This window comes from Notechis scutatus, chromosome 1, assembly GCF_049901735.1.
Source record: "Notechis scutatus isolate UNSWTSFEM ecotype Mainland chromosome 1, rNotScu1.2, whole genome shotgun sequence".
NCBI lineage: Eukaryota > Metazoa > Chordata > Lepidosauria > Squamata > Elapidae > Notechis > Notechis scutatus.
This window is the reverse complement of record NC_142009.1, coordinates 277,393,009-277,416,121: the sequence shown is the minus strand read 5'-3', so window position 1 is coordinate 277,416,121 and position 23,113 is coordinate 277,393,009. Positions and strand designations below refer to the sequence as shown.

General features: G+C 41.1%; 1 protein-coding gene across 1 annotated transcript; it reads left to right on the top strand.

The window, feature by feature from the left end:
* The first annotated feature begins 5,333 nt into the window (after positions 1-5,333).
* DLL4 (delta like canonical Notch ligand 4) lies at positions 5,334-22,095 on the top strand. Its single transcript, XM_026664587.2, has 11 exons — positions 5,334-5,905; positions 6,033-6,296; positions 6,691-6,748; positions 8,318-8,587; positions 10,503-10,563; positions 10,709-10,839; positions 14,455-14,624; positions 16,148-16,367; positions 17,216-17,936; positions 19,468-19,576; positions 20,241-22,095. Exons 1-11 carry the CDS (start codon positions 5,852-5,854, stop codon positions 20,244-20,246), a joined length of 2,064 nt encoding a protein of 687 aa, XP_026520372.2. The 5' UTR covers positions 5,334-5,851; the 3' UTR covers positions 20,247-22,095.
* Positions 22,096-23,113: the final 1,018 nt, after the last annotated feature.

The window sequence follows — 23,113 nt, the reverse complement described above, 5'->3', positions numbered from 1 at the left end:
CAGTTCTTAATTGTCTTATGTTTCCACCTATTATAGCAATAGCAGAGGGCTGCATACGGACTCTTCTAACTATAGGGAGCTGATTTTGTGTTTCTGGTACAGCAACTTCCTTTGCCATATGGCAGTTTTGAAATCAGGAATAACCCAGATTTGCTGCTCTGTTCTTAAGGGAGGCCTATGCCCAAAGATCACAGGTATGGCTAGTTTATTTATTTAGGCTTGTTGGAGTTAAGCATTAACATAGCAACATATAGTTTCATAGTCTACATAAAACACTGGGAAACGTATAGAAATTCAATTATCAGCATGCAATTTAAATCTCAATAAAGTTTATAGAAAGTTCTCTGTTCTTATCTTCAATATTGTTTCAGTTTTCATGAATTTGCATAAACTCTACTTAAACCAACTTATAAAATTCAATTACTTTGGCATGATATATTATTCCACATAAATTACAGGTAGGGATATACTACTGCATAGCTTTGGTTCTATGTATGCTTAAGACGTTTTGTTTTGCAGAAAAACATTTATTTTGGTTCTCATAAAAGATTTAGACAAATTACCATATTCAAATTAATTTGTTTTGGATACATTATGCAAATATCTAATTCTCTGGAAAAGGCTTTAATGTTGGGAAGGGTGAAAGCAAAGTGAAGAAGAAAACCATCACCAGCATGGTGGCTGGAGTCCAGTTATAATGGTGATGAAAGTGTTGTTAGGACAGCTGAGGACAGGGTTAGGAACCAGCCTATAATATCTATCTACCTGGTTGCTAAGAGTTTTGATACACATACTCAATCTACCAATCAAAAGATTTAGATCATTATTTTCCCCCTTATCATTAAGGCCACGATTTGCAGTTCTGAAGTCTGTGAAGATAAGTCTTCACCTATTTGGTGACATCTTATAAGTGTTGGACTACAACTCTTGTACTAACTCTTGTTCCCATTCATCTTGGCTTATCCTGGCTTGAGTAAATTGGGTTCTACTTTAAAGGACACCAATACACCTGAAAGGCATAAGGCTGTGAAAAGCTGGAACAGATAAACAAAGGGTTTATTCAGATAATAGCACAACTCAGTATATAGTTTTTCTTAACATCTGTACAGTTTGAATACTTAAGTCTGCAGTTATGTATAATAAATACAATAGCTTGCATCCAGTTGAAATTCAAGGGTCCTAATATATAAAAATAGTCTTGATTAAGTTCCATTAATTTCAGTAGGAAATAAATGTGTGTTCTGCAGTGAAGTTATTAAAATTCAATAAATTTAATAAATGTGGGATTGCAACCTGTATCAACTATTCAATCTTTCAGTTGAGAGTAAAATAAATGTTAAAATAATGTTAACATAAAAGAACTAGCCATTTCTAACTATGTAGCTTTCAGGCCAGTCCTTTTTCTTTTAATAGTTGTTCGATGCTCATTTCATAGAGTGAGTCAGGATATTAATGATTTCTTGAAATATTTTCAGTTCTTAGCACTGGCACTGCTAACAGTTGGAAGGACATACAAACACTTGAGTTAGAACCAACACTTGAGTTAGAACATTGGGGAGTATTATGGTATTTACAATTCCTTACAATTCCTAAAATGTTTCCTAGGATATCAAATTCACTGTTAAATTTTGGGATATATATATATATACATATACATACATAGTACTAAATCCCTGTCAAAATTTTACAAAACTAGGTGTAATAGAATGTAATAGACAGGATGACATAGGCAAACTTAATCCAAATGAAACATTCCTCACATAAAAGATTCAAAAATTGTGTAATAGACACCAGGAGCAGAGAAATTATTTTCCCTGCCCCCACTTCAATATAGTTAAGTTGTTTATATGCATGCATATATATATATATACATATACATATATACATATACACATATATATACACACATATATACATGTACATATACATATACATCATATACATATACATCATATACATATACATATATATATATACATACATACATACATCATATATATATACACACACACACACACACATAGAAAACATTTAAATGTTTTAGGTCTGTTAAATATTTCTGGCCATTGTGTATATTTAATTAATTTCATATAATTAAATATAGTTAGTTAAATGTACACAATGGCCAGATATATTTCTAGCCTCTGTTAAGAATTGTGGTTGCAGAATCGGAACTTAGCTGGGTGATTCTACCAGAGCAGCCTTGCAAAACCAGCAAAAACGGCTGAAGCTACTACAGTACACAGTGCTTCCCAAATGGTTGATAACAAAACACCCAGGTAAAGAGACAGAAATGCGAAAAGGAGAGTCCTGCAAACTTTTCAGATCCGGCAGCTGCCCCGCCTTGCATTTTCTGCCTCTTTCTGTCTTTTTTTTTTTTTTTTTTGCCTTGGCAAACACAAAGCAGATGGTCCATTCTGCTTCTTGTTTATTATTTTACTGCGGCCGCTTTAATAGCTACAATCCCAACAGTATGTATATGCCCGCGACTTTCAAGATTTCACATCTGCTTGCTTACCACCAGGAAGAGGAGGGATGCGCGTGCTGTGCCCCGCCAGTCATTCTGGGGCAGCCGGGGGTGGGGGAGCTGGGAAGGGAGGAAAAGTAAGCGGAAAGGCCCCCCACCCCGAGAGAAAAAGCCACTGCGATCCCCGGAGCGAACGGGAAAGGAGGGCTTGGTTTCAGGAGGGCGGAGTCAGGCGCTGCCCACGCCATAGTTTATTTATTTATTTATTTGGTCGAGGGCGCGCGGGAAGCGTGCAAGCGACAGGTGAAAAGGATCCCTCTCCGCGGAGCCTGGTTGCGGGGTGGGAGGAGGTTTGGCCGGGTCGGGCGCGCGAAAAGGGAGCAGCTCTCTGGCTGTAACCTACATTAGCCCGAGAGAATAGAGCGAGTCCATATGGTAGATGCTTGCCTGTGGATCTGCAGCCGCCCGGGCGATGCCCTGCTCCTTACATGCCGCCCAGCTTGTGCCAGATGGCGCCTGGGCCAAAGTGGCCGGGCGGGGGTGGCTCTGGTTAGCCAAATAAACCTCCGAGACAAGTCAAAAAATCAAAAAAACACGCACATACTAACATCTGTTAGAGCCCACCGTGCCCAGCTAGCCTTTCAATCATGAATTAAAGAGCCTCCACCGCCCTTCTGTTCCCCTAGGCTAGAAACTCATCACCATTTATCAGCACTGATGCTATCTGGCTTCTCGTTTTATTTAGTGCCGGAGCTCTTCGCATCAGTTTTGACAGTTGAGGAGGAGGAGGAAGGGAAGAGAGGGAGGGAGGCTTAGCAAGGCAACGGCGGTTCTCTGCCTGCCTTACGCCGGATGATCCCCCTTATTTCCACAAGCCTTTACTCGATTCCAGCTACTTCTCCTCCAGAAGAAGGCTCCGGTATTGTCAACGGCGCTGGTTTTCCTCCCAGGACCTTGGCAAGGGCTTTCTAGGCAGCCCCCATCCCTCTCTCTCTGTGTGTGTTGTTGTTTTTAAAAAACCCGCGATCAGATCAAGTGCGTGTGCCGCATTTTTCGCACCTTCCCCCTCCCAAAGGCAAGGTCGCTTGGCCAGGAGTTCTCAAAAGAGAATTGGAAGGAACAGAGGAGGGAGGGAGAGGAAGGTGTTAGATAAAGTGGTTGCCCCAAGCGTTTAAAGAGAAAGGAGGCCACCTACTCAGTGGACAAGGGGACGGGGTGGGGGGGTGGGAATCCTTGCCTTACAGAAAATCACAGCGAGGGACCAAATCCTTGCAAAGTGTGGCCCTGCCTGCGATGGATTACAAATGCTTTTTACGTTTGTTTATTCCACGTATATGCCGCCCATCTCGCTCTGTAAAGCGACTCATTTTGGCAGCCGTTCAGCAAGTTCATAGACGAGGCTTTTAAAAAAAACAAAAACCAAAAATACCCTTCAGACTCGCCTAAGAGCCGGCCGAAAGTTGACAACGTTTCAGGGGAGCGATTCCTCCTCCTACCAGCAGCCATCTGGCTTGCCCAAATTTTGCCCTTCCCGGGTGTCCACCATCTCCAGTATTTTGCCCTTGGTTCTTCTCCCGACGGGTTGCGGTGCGATCATTCCGCATCAAAGTCGCCGGGCTCCCTTCTGAAGACTCCCGGCTTGAAGGCAGGCGTCCAACCTCCTCTTTGCTCGACTGGAAATGGAAAAGGGTATTTCTTTCAAGGTTGTTTTGCCAACCAGCTATACCAGCTAAAGAAAGAACGCGCCAACTGGTTGTTTCACTTATTTTGAACTAGGAAGGGCCCGGTGGAGAAAGGTGACAAAACCTCATTATCATACAGCTGAAGGTTTATCTTCTCTGTCCCCCCCCCCTTTCCCTATTTAACAACAAGCTGAAATAAAAGCCACATGAAAGGCCTCCTCTGTGCTTGGCTTTAATGAGGGACACGCGACTCAACAATAAGCACACATTGCAGGCAGACCGAGGGGCTTTGCTGGCAGCCTGCAGCCAGGAGACGGGCTGAGCCTCCCAGGTCGGTTTCGCACGAGCCAGAGGGAGGGCTCCGGGCTCAGCCTTCATCCTGTTGTTTTCACCGAGGAGAGCGGCGTCGGCGGGGATGCTCCGCTGCTGCTGCTGCTGCTGCTGCTGCTGCTGCCTCCTCCTCCTAGGGCGGGCGCCCATCCGTGGCTTCTTCCCTCCCCAGGAAGCCAAGCCATCGGATTTCACCTGCTCTTTTTCTTTCCAATTGTCGCGCTCTGGGAGCAATGAGCTTCCCGCACGCCGGAGAAGGTGGCTTTGGAAAGCGGCAGTGAATTCCCCCCCCCCGCCCGCCCGCTCCCTCCTCCCGCAAACGCTTCCGAAGGGCTGCCCAGCGCTCGCAGGACAAGCCTCGCTTCGCTTGCCAATTTCCCTCCGGAGAGGAGAACGCGCAGTGGTTAGAGCTCCTTTCGAGCCCAGCAGCTTCGAGCTGCTAAGAGTAGGAAGCCCCGCAGGAGGTTCGGCCAATGCGTGCAAGGGCAGGTGGGGAGTCTTCCTCGCAGAACCGTCGACCCGCTTCGTTCCTCCTAGCAGGGGCGCGGGCGCTGCACCTACAGGTAGAGACGCACCTATCTGGCGGAACCGCACTATAGTTCCAAATGGATCCACTTTCCCGGGAAACGGAACGGGAATAGGCAAGACCACACTGACCCGTGCTTCCCCCCCCCCCCCACACCTCTGCCCTTGGCTGGTCTTCCCTCCCTCCCTCAAGTAGCCAGCCTCAAGAAGGAGCAAGCCCACGAAGGCTGGGCTGGCGAACGATCAGCTGGATTCCTCGGGGTGAGAACTGGGGAGGTGGGGGGGACGGGGACGGACACGAGTCCCCCGGCCACCCCCAGCCATTCTGGATCTGCGGGCTGAAGGCCACACATTTGACTCCAATTCCAGAAAGATGAAAAGTGGGAGGGATCTCCGGCGTCTGACTGGCAGTTTACATAATGAGCTTGCACAGCTATATATGCAGCTGAAAGGAAGCGAGTCGCCTACTTGCTGAGCGAGCGCGGCGAGGTCGGGGAAAGAGGAGCTACCGGTACCAGCACGCCGCGGCCCCGGGGACCCCACCGCCTCTCCCTCTTGCCCGCCTCTGGAGTGTATCGAAAGGCGGCCGTCGGCGAATCTTTTCCTCCGCGGCTGGCTTCAAGAGCTGGATTTATACCCGCCGCCTGCCCTCCTCCCGCGCCGAAGTTTGGGGCGTGTTCGGGAAGGGAGAAGCCGCTGCACGGGGCGACCTGCGGGCGACGACTTTGGGGCCGAGGCCAGAGACGCATCTTTGCAAGCCCCGAGGAATAACAAGGCGAGGACGCCAGCGCAGCAGCAGCAGCAGCAGAAGGTGGACGCCGTCAGTTCCCGCGAGCACCCGAGGAGGATGGCCGCCTTGCGTCTCTTGGGCTTTGCGCTGGCTCTGGCGCTCCCGCTGCAGGTAATGGCCCAGCCGGCGGCCGGGCCAGGCCGGGGCGGGGGGAGGCGCGAAGGCTCGGCCGGCGTGGGGGGGGGGGGGGGAGGCAAGCTCTGACCGGGCTCTTTGTGTGTCTCTCCTCTTTGTGCAGCGGGTCTGCGGCTCCGGCGTCTTCCAGCTGGAGTTGCGCGAGTTCGTCAACGGGCAGGGCTTCCTGGCCAGCGGAGAGTCGTGCGGGGCCGGCTGCAGGACCTTCTTTCGCGTTTGCTTGAAGCACTTCCAGGCGGTTATCTCCCCGGGCGCCTGTACCTTCGGGACCCTCACCACCCCGGTGCTGGGAACCAACTCTTTCGCCATCAAAGAGACGGAGGGCTTCGGCAGTCCCATCAAGTTGCCGTTTAACTTTACCTGGCCGGTGAGAGCTCACCTCCAAGAGACCTGGAACGGGGGAGGGGGGGAGGAGGAGGAGGAGGAAGGGGAGGAAGCAGCTAAAGGGGAGGGCGCTGCCCGGCTGGCCGAGAGGCAAAGGCGCGTCGCTGCGGTAATCTTGCCTTCTCCTTCGCTCCGCGTCCTGCCAAAAACCTGCCGCCGCGTGGTCCAAAGGCATTTAGAAATGCGTGGGTCGAGCGAAAATGTCAAAACGGGAATGGCATTCGCAGCGCGCATCCCGGGGCTGTGGAGGGATAGCGAGAGAAAGATGACCTGCCGTTAGAGAAATTGCAAATAGTTGGGTTCCCCAAGCCCTACACAGCCCCTTTCCGATCCCCTCCAGTCGCCGCTTTCTCTCACTGCTTCTTTTCGTCCAACAGGGAACTTTCTCGCTGATTATTGAAGCCTGGCATGCCCCTGAAGGTTATTATCCAACAGGTGAATACCTTATGTCTCTCGGCGGTCGCTAGGGGGAAGCCGTGTGCTACCTTACTTTACTGTACATTGAAAATAACTCCCAGAAAATAGTTAATTTTTTTTAGGTATTGTTCCAAAACAGCTGTCACTAAAAGCTAAATAAATACATCTGAGCGCAGATAGAATTTTAGGATATCGTTTTGGTGCTTGTTTTAGTTTGCAAGCCAGAGCTGTGTTCCCTACATCTTGATCGGTTTTGCTTTGATTTTTGTCCTCGACTTAATCTCCACACAATTGTGTTTCCTCCCGTTTATTTTTGGCGTGGGAAAGAAAGGAGCTCTTTGGTGAGAAAACGACAAGGCTGCCAAGAAGTCCTGACTGCCTTTTCCTGTATTTTACACCTTTTTCAAATTCCGCCCTTTGGAAAAGGAATAATGGCTTTGGGATGTTTTTCTGACATAAAGGAAAAGGATATTTCAACAGCAGCACAGCTCTTATTTTGAAAGCGTCTCTGTGAGAAAAGTGGATACTAAACGCAATTTAAAATACTGGCTTTATTTAAAAAAAAAATAGGGACTCTTTATTCCTTTCTCTAAAATAACTGCAATCAAGTAGCTGAGTCCTGCATATTTCATGAATTTTATATATTTCTATTGTGAACAAGAAACGTTTTACAGACTATTGTTGCTTGAACTATAAGGAGTTTCCCCACTCTTGGAATTTAATCACAATAGTAGCATTTTCCCACAACTGCCATGGATAAACTGTTGATTCTTTTTATTTGGAAATCACAAAGATTGGATTACCAGGATTTCAGACTCTTCATTTTAAATTATATTAGACATCCCATTTGGAAAACTTTTTTCAAAAAAGCAAAACCGAAGGCATCAAATGATGGAGCATGTTGCATAAAATCTGGACACTAGGGGAGTGTTACAGATGACCCTGGAGAAGGCATACAAGGCGAAGTATAATTGGCAAATAGTTCTAATAAATTAAAACAATGTGTTAGCAGCATTGTCAGGGTAATGTAATATGACTAAGGCTGCCCCACCATATGTTATTCATCAAGGGAAAGGACAAAAGGAACTGTAGCCAGCATGGGTTGGCATTGGCATTGCTAATAAGGGTTCACTGTCTTCTATTGGAAGGATGCAGGACAAGCTAGATTTCAACACTGCTTCGTGCCTTCCCAGCTCTTGAAGCATGCACTCTGTTTAATGGCAGAGTAGCTCTACTATATTAGTAAAGCAGCTCCGGAGCTGGGTACCTTATGAGGGAATTCTGAGGGGAATTGCCACTTGTTACTGGAAGAGTTGCTATAACTTAACTTCGAGAGGGAGAAGTTAAGAGAGAGAAGCAACTCTCAGCGTGGAGAATGTAAGGATAATTTCCTCTTGTACTGCTGCCAGTGATGCAGTTGGTAAAGACACTCCTGGTCGGATGTCCTTCTAGGGATCAATGTGGGAGAAATGCCGAGGAGTTTGGAGCCATTGTACAAGTAAAAGTGGAAAATTGGGGGAAAGCGGCGTCTCCTGGAAGGGGGAGCGCACTATGGTTGCTTCTAGATGACAAATGTATCCTTCGCAGGCTCCGAGATCCCAGCTCGGAAATGGCTCATCAGCCAAATGGCGATCCAGCGCTCGCTGGCGGTGGGCGAGGACTGGTCCCAAGACGAGCAGAGCAACCAGCGCGCCAAGCTCAGCTACTCCTACCGAGTGATCTGCAACGAGCACTACTACGGGGACAACTGCTCTCGTATCTGCAGGAGTCGGGACGACCACTTCGGACACTACGTTTGCCAACCTGACGGCAGCTTCGTCTGCATGGCGGGCTGGACTGGAGACTACTGTACGGAGGGTGAGTAACTTTCCGCTCTCCCCCCCTCCCAGTTCGCGGACGAGTAGCCGGCGGGAAGCGCCAGGCGAGGGGAAAGAGCTCCCCCTGGTGCTTGCGCGTGGCTACAACGCTGCCGTCGGCGCGTGCAGAGAGGGCGGGAGGGGGAGGAAGAAAGCGCGGGCCCGCCTGCTGTCGGTCTCCAGGGAAGCGCGCGCGGGAGGGACTTTCACTCTGACCGTTGTGGGGGTTGGAAGGATGGCTGTGGAGATTCTCAGCCATCCAGGTCATATAGCTGTCTCAAAGGTGCTTTTTCAAAAGGCAACTGGACTGGGTTTCTTGTTTCCTTGAAGAAGAAGCCATCTGTCAGAAATGGTGTAGGGTCTCCTGCTTTTGGGGGGGGGGTTGGACTAGATGACCTACAAAGTCCCTTCCAACTCTGTTAATCTATTTAATCTGTTTAAAGGAAATGTTTGGCTTCTCATCCAAGAAGCTCCATCAGTACTGGAAGGACAGTACCTGTCCTTCCAGCTATTGCCTAAGGGCTAAGTCCATATAAGTCTACAGGTAGTCCTCAACTTACAACCACAATTGAGCTCAGAATTTCTGCTGTTAGGTGAGACATTGGTTCAGTGAATTTTGCCCCCATTTTACGGCCTTTCTTGCCACGGTTGTTAAGTGAATCACTGCAATTACTAACTTAGTAACACGGTTGTTAAGTGAATCTGGCTTCCCCATTGATTTTGCTTGCCAGAAGGTCGCAAAAGTTGATCACATGCCTGTTGGGACACAGCAACGGTTGTAAATAGCGTCTGAATTTTGATCGCATGATCATGGGAATGCTGCAAAGGTTGTAACTGAAAAATTGTGATAAGTCCCATTTTTCATGCCCATTGTAACTTTGAGGAGTCACTAAATGGATTGTTGTAAGTCCTGTATGGTCTAAGTGCTAAGTCCATATAAAGCTAAGTGCTATTGCTATTGCTATCCCCCACATCACAACTGATGAAGCTTCTTGGATGATAAGCAAAACATTTTCTTCCTCCTCAACAAAAAGACAGTCTAGTTGCTTCATTCAAGGAGTTTCATTGGGGATAAGGAGGATTTGGATTCAGCCATGTAGGATGTTCTATTGCATTGAAGTTAACACTGTTGATATTTTGCTACAGAAAGATATGTAGGCTGTTTCTTAAATATTCCTAACCAAGAAGACAGTTGTACTTTGGGCTTTTTCGCTTTGATTGCTAAAAACATTTAGATTTAGAGCTAAAGTCTAAGTGGGCAGTCCTGTTCTCACCAGTCTTCTAAAGCTAGTGGCTGTAGTGCTGTTGCTGAAATTGTACAGTTTACAACCAAGTTCTGCTTAGCTGGGTTGAGGAAATCAAGTCTGTGTTTGTTGTGAAAACAGTACTGTCTCGGGGCTGAAGGAAATCTATATTTACTAGCAATACAGGTGCTGTGTTTTTTGAAGATATCTTTACAGAAAAATCAAATGCAGTGTAGGATTTACAATTTGCATGTAAGTACTCAGTTTTATGTAGAACAAAACTCTTCAGGAGCTCTGTGGTGACGGACATAATTCTGAGCACAGCACAGTAATATTCCACAAGTTTCTTGGATGAAAAGTGAACTGTTTTCGAGGAAAAGAAACAAACAAAAAAAAATCCAGCTGCCTTTTGAGAACCACCTTTGGGACTTCAATTTTAGTGCAAAACTAAAATTTTGCACTAAAGCCCTCCCCTGCTTTTCCCCCAGGATAAAACTACAAATCATACCCTTACTCAGCTATTGACTTGTCAGAGTTGTTATAAAAATGAAAAGTGGGGGGAGGACAAATTCTACTGAGTTCACAGGGGGAAAAAACAGAACACAGATTAAGTATATTTTCAAATGCATTAAAGTCATCCTTGAAAGAAGTTTTGAATCTTTTTTTTTCTAGCCATGTGTTTAGCTGGGTGTTCAGAAAAAAGTGGATTTTGCAGAAATCCAGGAGAATGCATGTAAGTATTAAACTTGAGAGCCAAAATTCAAGTATAAATCCCAGGGTTTTTTCCCCCCTTCCACTTGTCATCATGCATAAACCTTTGTCTTTCTTGGGACTAAATGTTGTTGCAGGTATCTTAAAACTTCTCCATTTCTTTCCAGTTGTCGTAGTGGTTGGCGGGGCCACTATTGTGACGAATGCGTTCCTCATGTGGGCTGTCGTCATGGTACGTGTACAAAACCAGGAAAATGCTTATGTGATGAAGGCTGGGGTGGCCTGTTCTGTGATCAAGGTTAGTGGATAGTGGATAAAAGTGATGACAAGTGTTCCTTCTTTCATTTTCTCTATTAACAATATGCCTTCTAAAAATATTTTGGATGGGATCTAAGTAAGAGAACGGATGGGATGGGAGCCTGGTTTTCCTTGGCTCCCAGCTATGTCCTGGAAGTGGGAATCCTGTGAAGCATATGTAGGGTTGCTGCTGCCTGCAGGGAGGCAAGGAAGGGAAAGTTCCACTATTTGAACAGTTGACCAAAGCTGTATATAATCTCATTTCTTTAAAATAGAGATGTTGAGCATTCAGCCTTCTCCCACAACAAAAATTCTATCTGAGCTGTATTTATATAACTGCCTTAGCCAAGTGAGTAAAAGATTGAATGGCTGCATTCATACAACATGTTAATCTTGGTTAGTGTTAATTTTGATGGATTTTTTTTTTGCAGTTTAATATATGATATGAATGTAGCCCACGATTTATATCAAAATTAGGAGAACTCAGAATAGTAGTTAATTCTATAAGCAGATTAAGTATGTTTATATACTTAATATAAACTTTTATATTAATATAAATATATACTTTTGAGCATAACTAAGTTGTCCACATTTCTGTCAAAAACTTCCATTAAAAGCAACAGACTCAATAAGGACCTATGTTATCTAAGGAAATAACTTTATACAACAAGTTTAACTTTATATTTTAATAAACTATTAAAGATTCTTTTTAAAATGACACTTTTGGCACAATTATATGACTTGTCCTTAGCTAAAAAAATGATACATTTTTCAAGATGATTGATATGTGCTTCCATTTACAATCCAAGTTATTTTTCTACCATGGATAATTTCTTAAAATTTATGTTCATGCCATGGGCATAGTCATGGGTTAATTAGCAATTGCAATTTTCTACCAAAGTCTATTCCAAAGCTGAACTGTATTTTAAGGCGGCGTTTCCCAACAATGGCAACTTTAAGATGTGGGGACTTCAACACTCCTAGAATTTCCTAGCCAACATGCTGGCAAGGGTAATTCTGGGAGTTGAAGTCCACACATCTTAAATTTGCCAGATCTGGGAAACATGGTTCTAAATCATATACAAGCTACCCCCTTGAAGTGTTCCTATTCCATGCTGATGCTGACTGGATTCTAAGACAACTTAAATATTAATGAGCCATTTGGGAACTGGGTGGAAAAAAAGAAGCACACTCCAGTGGTGCATTGTTTAACATAGTCCCACAGAAAAATAGATAGTTCATATGTTGTATATTGTATACACATTAGAATTTAAAACAATTGTTCTCTGCATATCAGGCAAAGATAACCACTACTATTGGACCACCATTGCTAACAGTTGCTAACCTTTGCCTGATATGCAGAGAACAATTGTTTTAAATTCTAATGTCTCAGACAAGGTTAGGGAGCTGCAGGGCAGTGACCATAAACCCAGGTGAAGGGGATATTCCTGTCACTACATGCAATAATCAAAGAGTGAGGGATTGCCTAGAACAGTGGTTCTCAACCTTCCTAATGCCACGACCCTTTAATACAGTTCCTCATGTTGTGGTGACCCCCAACCATAAAATTATGGCTCGGTTCCGAAGACCATCAAAAATATGTGTTTTCCGATGGTCTTAGGTGACCCCTGTGAAAGGGTTGTTCAACCCCCAAAGGGGTCACGACCCACAGGTTGAGAACCACTGGCCTACAAGGAAGTGAAGTGTAGCAGACAAACTGCTTTTGAGTTGCAAAAGATGGAGAACAATACTTTTTAACATGGAACAGGAAAACACACTGGAAGGAGTTGAGGATGATGTCATCCTCCAAAAATGATTGGAGGGCATTTCTATTATGATGGGACAATATAATGGTGCAGATAAGCCTCTAATCTTCAAGTTAGTATACTCATTCTGACAAACTCTAAATCAAGTTTGGTGATGCAAACATTTTTTGGTCAGAAAAATACTGTTGTAGATCCCATAAATTTCTTCCCTTTCTCACAGCTGGGATTGAATTCCACTTCATCTTCTAAGTATTTGGGTTGAGCTCTCTCTGCTAGACTTCCTTTAATTTCAGATCCCATGCTTCCAATTGTTCTGATATTGACAAGGACAATTTCAGTTCCTTGGCTTTCAAAACTTTTTTTTCCCAATGATCAATCTGTACTGGTCTCAGATACTCTCTGTCACCCTCTTTAATTCAGTTTGCCCTTTGAATCAGGTTGACTGGTACAATAATGCTGCTTATTATTCCTTGTATCAGACTATTATATCTATAGCAAACAAGGTTCATATAACCCTAATTTTCCTGGATATTTTGAAAGACTGAAAAGGGTTGTGCTTGCATGATCACCTGGAACAGATAATTTAGAAGATGTAGTATGTTGTCTGAACTCTGAATTTGAGAGAAAACAAAGTGAATTGATCAAGCTATTATTTGTACTAAATATTTGTTTGAGAGCAATTTATAGTATGATTTGCAGGGGTGAGCAACATGTGATCAAACAGCATTTGTAGCTTGCTTGTCCTAAAGGCAAGGCTCGGTATTTGTCCAATCCTTTTGAACTACTCTGAAATATACCCGGAAACATTATCAAGGAAAGTTTGTTCTGTTGAAGTATATATGACCTCATAGGGTGATTTTTATGAGTCAGATATTGTTGGCATTTGAGAGCCAGTGTGGTGGTAGTGCTGGAGTAGAAGTAGGGAGACCCAGGTTCTAACTCTCTTTCAGGCATGGAAACCAAGGGGATCATCTTAGTCCATTAATTTCTTCTTGGTCCTAATCAACATCAAGCTTATGTGAAAAGTGACTGATGCATTCATAGCTTTGTTATGTGACTTAAGTGTCTTACATTATAAAAAAATAAGCAACCAATCAGACAATACTAAGAAAAAAAATACTAACAATGGTATTTTTTTAATTAAATCTTTAAATTCCATTATTGCAAATCAGTCAAGATATACAGAAGTAAAAAATAGCTCCTGGTGTAACTCTAATGTTTATATAATTTTTCCAGTTTAGGTTAGTTTTCAGAATTAAATCGTCCTTGGAGCTACACAGACATTTATGTTAGCTTTGACTGTCCTCTTCTATTGTTAAGATTTGCTCCAGCAGATGGAATGCTTCTTGTCTGTTTTCATTATTAAAGGCACCATCCAGATGCCATCTCACCTTGGATATGCTAATTGCACTAACTGCTGTTTGTCTCTCTATTTCCTTGTCTCTTTATATATTGGGATTTGATCTAGGGCAAAAATGAAGACTTCAAAACTAAACTGTTCCTTATGCGTGCGTGCCTGCTTGCTTTATTTGTTCATGTGTCTTTTGTTTAATTATTTAATTTACTTATCTATGATTGGAAAATGTTCACATTTCCCTTGTTGGCAAGGTGAAGAATAAAAGAGTAAAAATAACTGAAGTAATAACCTTGGACAAGTTTGTTTATTTTAGTCATTTTCTGTAGTCCCAGTAAACAGTAGTGAAGGCATATACAGCTAAACAACAAACTATCAGGCAAATATATTTTGACCCAACTCATTATGTCTTACTGTGCTTTTCATGTTTCTTCTTTGCAGTGTCTTCTCTGTCTCATTGACTGATAGTTTTCTTCTGTGCTTTGTTTCTTGTCAGATCTGAATTATTGTACCCATCACAGACCTTGCAAAAATGGAGCCACTTGCATGAACACTGGTCAAGGAAGCTACACTTGCTCTTGCAAAGAGGGATTCACTGGCAAGGACTGCGAAAGGAATATTAGTGAATGTGATAGCAGCCCCTGCAAAAATGGGGGTAGTTGCAAAGTAAGGACAAATTATATGCTAATAGTTAATTTATAAAAGTAAAAATGGCGTTATTATTTTATCCAGTTCCCTTTTCAAGGATAGCAGGATTGCACCCATGAAGTTATGTTAATATATATTGATAACAATATACTGTCAAATTGACATATCCCCCACAGCCACTGTGCTTGCCCTCAAGCCTTCCCAATCCACTCATACAACTCCATTACTGTCTTCATTTTCTGGCTGCCAAGGATCTTCCAGAGCTGTATGGAATAGTCTCCATTTTGCAGAATTGGGCAGTGGCAGAGCACAGTTGCCACTTTCGCTAATGCTTTCCAAATTTTCTTCATTTCCTCACCTGTTTTGTTTTGCCACAAGGGGGGAAAAATACAAATTGCCATTGTGCAGATAGTTTCAAGATGACCTCTGGAGAGAGAAAAATCCCAGAAGCCAGGAGATAGGATGAAATAGGAGTCTCTCCAACAGCCATTGCTTACCCCAAAGCTTCATGCCAAAGACTTAGTGATGTGAACCATCTTGGAGTTTCTTCCTAATTATTGGGGAAGGAAAATGGCAAAGAAATACTCTGGCCTGCAAAAAGTATTGCAAATTTAAATGGTGCAAAAATGAAGGCATTCTTGTTGTGTTGCAGAAAGCCTTGGGAGCTGTACACACAAACCACAGTTCCTATTACAACTATTTTCCTCGCACTCAGAAAGGTGCTACTACCGTGACAATAACTCTGTCTTTGTGTGCACCTCCTTCAGTCTACATGGGATCTTTCATATTTTATGTCAGTCATATTTTAGTCCAATTTTATTTCACTAGTTTGAAAACCTGCAGATTTTTTTTTTAAATCAACAGTTCCTGCATATACTGTGATTCTGTTGTGCAGCATAGAATTAATAGAGGGAATAGTGACACCCCAACACCTGAAGGATGTTATCACCAATAATTTGTATTTGAAAGGACAATAGAGGTTATTCTGAGTACCCAATTTACTATTCTTACAGCAGTATTCATTTTGAATATTTAATATTAGCTAAATATATAATTTATAGCAATTGTCAAGGATAAACTGAGCATAAAAACATTTCTCTCCTGCAGTTCACATTGATAGGAATTTAGTGTTAAGTACTGTCATGTAACATTAAGGTATCCATTTTTCTGATTAACAGAACCTTAGAATTTTTACCTTTACATTCATAGCAAACAATATAATGCACACAATATAATGTACCCGTCATCAAATCACAATCAAATCTTAATATAAATAAAATACAATGAATTATTTTTCATAGGATTATTTTTAAGTGTGAATCATTGGAGTCATTAATAACTGGTTTCTGGATCTCCATAAGTATATCATTGTTAGGCAGTTTTTTGTATATTAATTATTTTAAACTGTTATATGTGCCCATGCAATCCAGCTTCATGTGTCTCTGTTTGCTTTGACTTAGATGCAAAAATAGCTGTAGTCTGAAAACAACTGCTGTTTCATAAAACTAAAATTTATATATATTGTTTGCTTACTCCTATAGGATTTAGGAAACGAATACAAATGTACATGTCTCCCAGGATATGATGGCATTAACTGTGAGCATACTACCTTGACTTGTCTTGAGTCTCCATGTTTTAATGGTGGAACATGCCTGGAAAAAGAAAAAGGAACTAGCTATGCATGCCTTTGCCCCATGGGATTTACTGGATCCAATTGTGAGAAAAAAGTAGACAGGTGCAGCAACAATCCCTGTGCTAATGGTAAGCCATAAGAAGAGGACTTAATTTTTGAGGATGGTCATGAAAGAAACCTTAGTTTGCTTCTAATTTAATTTATAGCACACCAGTTTTATTTTCATTCCTTATGAATTTTCTAAGTTGACAAAATGCTAATCCTTACCTTCCATGGATGTTTTTAGATATTTTTAATTAACAGATAATTAACAGGGGTAAAGGAGTAGTTTGTAACTTTGTACATATATAAAATTCTCATTTATTAGGCTATAGTAGCCATGTCAAGGAACAAATAAAACATATGTACAGTTTTGTTAAATTTGGACAAGTGGGTTTTTTAAAATAAACATGTCTTTAAATGAAACGGGATGTTCATTTCTAATTCCACCCTCACTGAAGAACTTCAAGGAAAGATGTTTAGAATAAAATATCCCTCAACTTTGTATTCTATCATAGATCTGCCACTTATCCTATTTTCCCCTAAACTAAGTTTAACTCTCCAAAAAGTCCTTAGGCAATACAGTTACATCTCATGAGAGCCTTTGTTCATTTTAATTGTGTAGGATAGGAAGCAGGCTCAGTAACAGATTATTGAAACCAAGACAATATACACAGGACACACAGAAACATCATAGAAGCAAATCTGTAGGACCAAATTATATGTGTACTCATTTTTTGAAGATTTTGTTTAAAAATGCAAAGAGGAGAGAAGTTTAAGACGGAACAGGAAGGGGATTCTGGTTTGTTTTAAATAGTTATTTCCAAAGTTGAGTATTCTAGCTTGGTGTTAGTTTGTAGCTGGACATTCCTACTCTGCACTATTGTAATCATTCCAATGCTTTGTGAGCACTAAAAAGGATTTTTCCCTTCTGTAGGTGGGCAGTGTTTTGTAATGGGCCAACAGCATGTATGTCGCTGCCGTCCAGGCTTCTCTGGTCAGACGTGTGAGATATACACCAGCAGATGTTCAAGAAATCCCTGTTCCCATGGAGGATCATGTCAAGATCTTGATGCTACCCATGATTACAAATGTACTTGCTTGCCAGGCTTCACTGGCAAAAATTGTGAAATTAGAACTAGAGATGATTGTTCTTCTGGACCATGCCAAAATGGGGGGACATGCTACATTGGGCTTTATACTAAAAGCTTTGCTTGCCACTGTCCCTCTGGCTTCTTTGGTATCCACTGTGAATTTGCAATGAATCCCTTTCCAAGCAACCTTCCACCACTTCCTAAGCCAATTCCCTGGGTGGCTATATCCATGGGAGTTGGGTTAGTAGCTCTCCTCATCCTGTGCTGCATGATAGCCATTGTTATCCGACAGATGCAGAGACACCCAGAGCAAAATTCAGAAACTATGAACAACGTGTCTGACTTTCAGAAGGAAAATCTCATTCCAGCTTCTCAACTTAAAAACACCAATAAAAATAAAGACCTTGAAATTGATTGCGTACTGGAAAAATCAAACTACAAACTTAAAAACCATACATTGGATTATAACCTAGTGAAAGAACTGACAAATAGAGGACCTCAGGAAGATAAATACCTTAAAAGTGAGAAGTGTATAGGAGAGAAATCACCTTTCTGGCTATGCAGGTATGAAAATTTCCTTTAGAAGATGAATTTATTTGCAATGTTAATACTATGAAGAATAAAAGTTGTGTTTTAGTGTAAAAGTCTCAGATAGGAGCAAATGAGTCTGAAAATATTGATGAAAATATCTGTCTTTGATATTTTTAATTTTTGTATGCTAATTATTATACTAATTCTTCATTATTACAAGAAAACTAATTGGCCATGTTTTGAAAATACTTTATTTTTCTAATTAGAACAAGAAATAATCCCGACATGAGAAAATATTCTGTATAAGCTTGAATCCAATATATTGGTTTTTAAATACCATTTTATTGGTACTTCTTTCTCTAGGTCCTCATCCCATCTCTGTTTAAGCTAACATAATGGCATTACTATACTATAGCCCATCTTAGTTTGGAAACGATACTGCTGTGAATAGAAACTCACTACTTCCCTGGATCATAGCAGAACTAGAATAAAACAAGGGATGATGTATTCATTTCACAAAAACCTCTCCCTTCCCTGTCCTTCATTGCAGAAAAGTGGATGGACTTGATTTTATGATTGTTTTTATGATCATAAAGTGAGTCACTGTGATCCTTCAGAAAATCATTTGATCATTAAGCGGATCATGTGGTCGTTAAGCAAATCCTGTATATCCACTGGGTATTTTTTGCTGTTTTCTGCTGAAAAATGGCAAAAAATGTTGCGAATCAAAGTCACATGACTGTAAGATCTTAAAATTGGTCATAAATGTGACCTAAGTGCCAAGTGCCCAAAATGTGAGTAAAGCGATTACAGGGTTATGCACAACAATTGTAACTTTGAGGGTGGGGTGTAAGTAGGTTTCTGAAGTCTATTATAACTTCAAACAGGCATTAAGCCAACTTCCATAAGTCAAGGACTATCTGTAAACCAAATTTGGTGAAATTCTATCCTCTTTTTAACACTGAAGGGAGGTTAATCTATTTTCCAGAGTAATAATCTGAACTGCTGTCTCTAGTTTTTCTTACTATTGTTCTAATCTCATCATTTTGATTATGTGTAGGTTTAAATAGGAGTTTTCCATATTACAAAAGTTCCCAAAGTCTACATTCTACAATGTTACTCCTTCAAGAAATTCCTGTAATTTGAGCTGGGCTACAGTATATCACATGTTTAGACAGTCTTTTTATTTAAAAAAAATAAGTGTTTTCCTTTTAATTAGTCCTTTGCAGTCACTTTTTTGTATATGAAAGGTAAACTCAAGGACATTCAATGATGAGTACACCTACTCCTTATTCTTATTGATCTTGTGTTTTGAAAAGAGAAACAAGTTTTAGTCTTAAGTGTGTCTAAGTTCACAGCTGTTGATTTGTCAAATATAACAAGGGGTATTGATAGAAACCATAAGTGCCTGGGAACTGGTTGCTCTTATTATCTGCTGTCTCTCATGCCAGTGCCTTTTTTTCTTTCAACCACAACTTTCCTAAAATATCCTTTTTTCACATCTTGCAATATAAAGCTTTGACATTGGTTCTGAATTTTCAACATGTATTTTATTTTTCAACAGTGAAAAGCCAGAATGTAGAATATCAGCAATATGCTCTCCAAGGGATTCAATGTACCAGTCTGTTTTTGTAATAACAGAAGAGAGGAATGAATGTATTATAGCTACAGAGGTACGTACATTGCCTACAGAAATGTGATCTTTGCTCTGAATAATGTTCAGAAATGTGACATTCAGAACGAAAAATGAGCAATGCAACTTGGTGTTTTTAACGTAGACAGGCATATACATGTGACAAATTACATAGAAGGTTACAAAAATAGAAAATTTAAAATATTGCTATCACCCCAATAAATTATTCAACAAAGTATTAAATTCAAATTCTGTGATCATGGAATAATTTTTTCCATGCTCCTGTGTGGGATCCTGTAACCCATGAAAAGTTGAGGATGGTAATTGGGGGGATCTTCAGAATTGCAAGGGATGTGACCCAAGAAGGTCAAAGCAGAAAGAGGAAATTAGGGGAAACCAGGAAACCTTGTGTGATCAGAAATAACACTGTTACACAACACCATCTTTGAATTTAAGGTTCTAAATCAGAGCATAGGTAATAAGGACACAAGAATTCAACAAATTAAAGCATTGACTCTAAGATTTGACTTAAAGAGTTACACAGGTGAAATTGAACTTACAGATCATAAAGATCCTCCCTCTGTTATTAAAATAGTACATTCAAACTATTTAGGTTAATGATTGTATTATATCTATTATGTTTAATTTTACTTTTATATTGGATTAATTGAAATCTGTTTCTCTCTCACCTATGTTTGTGGCAGGTATAAAAGTGAAGGCTGTTCTGTTTTCACCTCAGTTCTAGAGTTCTAGAGATGCCACGAAGTGGACATTTTACTACATTGTTTACAATTCAAAATTGGATTGGACTTGGTGGTTTTTTTTTTTTTTATTATATGCAATTTGCTGCTCTCAAGAGGAAGAGTGGATGAAAGTGGGTGAACTGGACAGACTGTGAATTTAAAAGATGCAATATACCTTTTTGCCCCCTGTTTCCTTATTTTGAAGTCTAATAGGAGGAATGTAACTGACTACTAGCAGGGGAGAGACGAAGACGTCTCGTAGTAAACTTTGAAAGGACATGCCAGTTGCTCATGGACAGTTGTATGACTTTCCAGAACTTAAGTCTTGAAAGGTGCCTGTCAGCATAAAGGCCCTTGACATTATCACAGAGTTAATCAACATCACTGTGAGAAGAATGAAGAAACATATTTTTCTATGCAGAAAAAGGATACAGAATAAATGTCACATTTTTTTTTTCTGGATTTGGAAGTGCCTAAATGTGTATCTGAGAATCTAGAGAACCCAAATCAAGACTCATCAGCCTTTCCCCCTCCAGCACCCAAGCAGTATTGTCCAGGAGTGGCTTTCAGCCACTCTTGTTGCGCCTGTATTTAACCCCTTCTTTCCCCCCTCACCATTTATTACTCACAGACAACTTAAGGAACAAGGCTACTGAATTGGCATTTTGCCTCCTTGGATACTGGTTTGGTGAACTGAGCAGTAACTGGGATTTGTTCTTTTTGTGAATCACAGCGATTTCCCCAGACATAATCTGACCCGAGAGAGAATGATGACTTTTCTCTTTCATAAGAGGAAACTGAAACCCAGAGCTCCCTGAAAGCCTTATAAGTGCGTTTAAAATCAATCAGCTGTTTTCATGACCTTTGCACTACTAGTCACCATAAACAGAAGTGTGTTTTTCTGTGTTACATGTATAAGGAGAGGATTTTTCTCTTGGAGATCTCCATCTGGTGCCACCTTTCGACTGTAGATAATCTGGAAGATTGTACCAGGCAAACGTTTATGATCCTGTCTTTCTATTACTTGCTGCAGAAACTCCCACACTGATTAAGTTGATATTTTTTTTTCTAAACACCTAACAGAGACTAAGCTACAAAGGGGACTTTGGTGATGGTGGTGGTGAAATCCATTACGTGGCAAGGGGGAACTTTAAAGCCCTTAGTTTGCTCTGTTTCTTTCTTCACTTTGCTACAAAGAAAGGAATATCCTTAAGTTTTTGAATCCAAAGGAGCAGTTCTGAACTGGAAATTCAGAATTGATATAGACTCTCTTGTACATTTACAGCAATAATAATAGACATTTCAGATAGGAAGTGCTGTTCATAGCGATAAACAAGTACTGTGGGAAAGAGAATATGGCGGAAGCAGAGAGAGGAAGCAAATTTTCATTCAAGGAAGTTGGGATCGTGTTTTTTGTGATGGAAGAGCAATGTTCCTGACCTTGAAAATCCCAGGCTGGATTAATCCATCTCCAGCCTTGAACTGTGCAATCAAATTCTTGCTTGGCATGTTCACTACTGACATTTTGGTCTGACCACACAAGACCATTGTGAAGAGGAGCTTCAGAAATCAATAATATGGTTTATATTAGTGTCTGTCTGTAGTTTATTTTGAAGCCTAGCATTTCAATAATTTAAAGTAAAAATCAGAAGCACTGAACTTTCTACATTTTGTAACATTATTTTGTATATAATGTATATTTATAATCAGAAACAGAAGTGTAAATATGTTTATTACATATGTCATGTTTTTATGTGATGACAAAGTTTGAATTTTATTTTTTTTTCAAATAATGAAGATACCTTCTTGCTACTGCAAACTTTTAGTGTGGTTTCTTGTGTTACAATTTAGATTCATGATCTTGCAGTTTTTACAGATAACAAAGCTTGCATGATAATATAAATTTATTATTGCTAAAATTAGTATTTCAGTAAATGGACTCAATGTGTGATTTGAGTTACAGAACGTTCCATTTGATATCAAATTTAACCTGTAACCATAATAGATTTTAAAAAATAAGACCTTACAAGATGAGTAAAATCTTCCCATATATAGTTTTTGATAGAAATAGTAACGGGAAAGTTCTCCAAATTGTTAATAAAAACACACCTCAAATTTATATTCTATTAACAAATGCAACTTCTTTAAGTGATTTCCTTGCTTTTCTCCACTGTAACTGGAAATCATGGTGTACTTGTGTTAACATCTGTTCTGAAAAAGATTTAATGTGGGGGAGCAAGTAACGGAGTCATTTGTATAAGATAATAACAGATAACAGATAATCAGAGTTGGAAGGGACCTTGTAGGTCATCTAGTCCAACCCCCCCGCCCAAGCGGGAGACCCTACACCATTTCTGACAAATGGCAGTCCAATCTCTTCTTGAAAGTCTCAAGTGATGGCGCTCCCACAACTTCTGAGGGCAAGTTGTTCCATTGGTTGATTGTTCTCACTGTCAGAAAGTTTCTCCTTATTTCCAGGTTAAATCTCTCCTTGTTCAGTTTCCATCCATTATTCCTTGTCTGGCCTACAGGCACATTAGAAAATAGCTTGACCCCTTCCTCTCTATGGCAGCCCCTCAAATATTGAAAGACCTCTATCATGTCTCCCCTGGTCCTTCTCTTTACTAGACTAGCCAAGCCCAGTTCCTGCAACCGTTCGTTGTATGTTTTAGCCTCCAGTCCCCTAATCATCCTGGTTGCTCTTCTCTGTACTTTTTCTAGAGTCTCAACATATTTTTTATAATGTGGTGACCAAAACTGGATGCAGTACTCTAGGTGTGGTCTTACTAAGGCTTTATAGAGTGGTATTAGTACTTCCCTTGATCTCGACTGTA

Bases quoted from the DNA above. Each gene is read 5' to 3' on its own strand.
- DLL4 (XM_026664587.2), top strand. From the start codon at position 5,852: ATGGCCGCCTTGCGTCTCTTGGGCTTTGCGCTGGCTCTGGCGCTCCCG. The intron at 10,840-14,454 runs GTTAGTGGATAG...GTTTCTTGTCAG, and splicing joins TGGCCTGTTCTGTGATCAAG to ATCTGAATTATTGTACCCAT. The intron at 16,368-17,215 runs GTAAGCCATAAG...TCCCTTCTGTAG, and splicing joins CAACAATCCCTGTGCTAATG to GTGGGCAGTGTTTTGTAATG.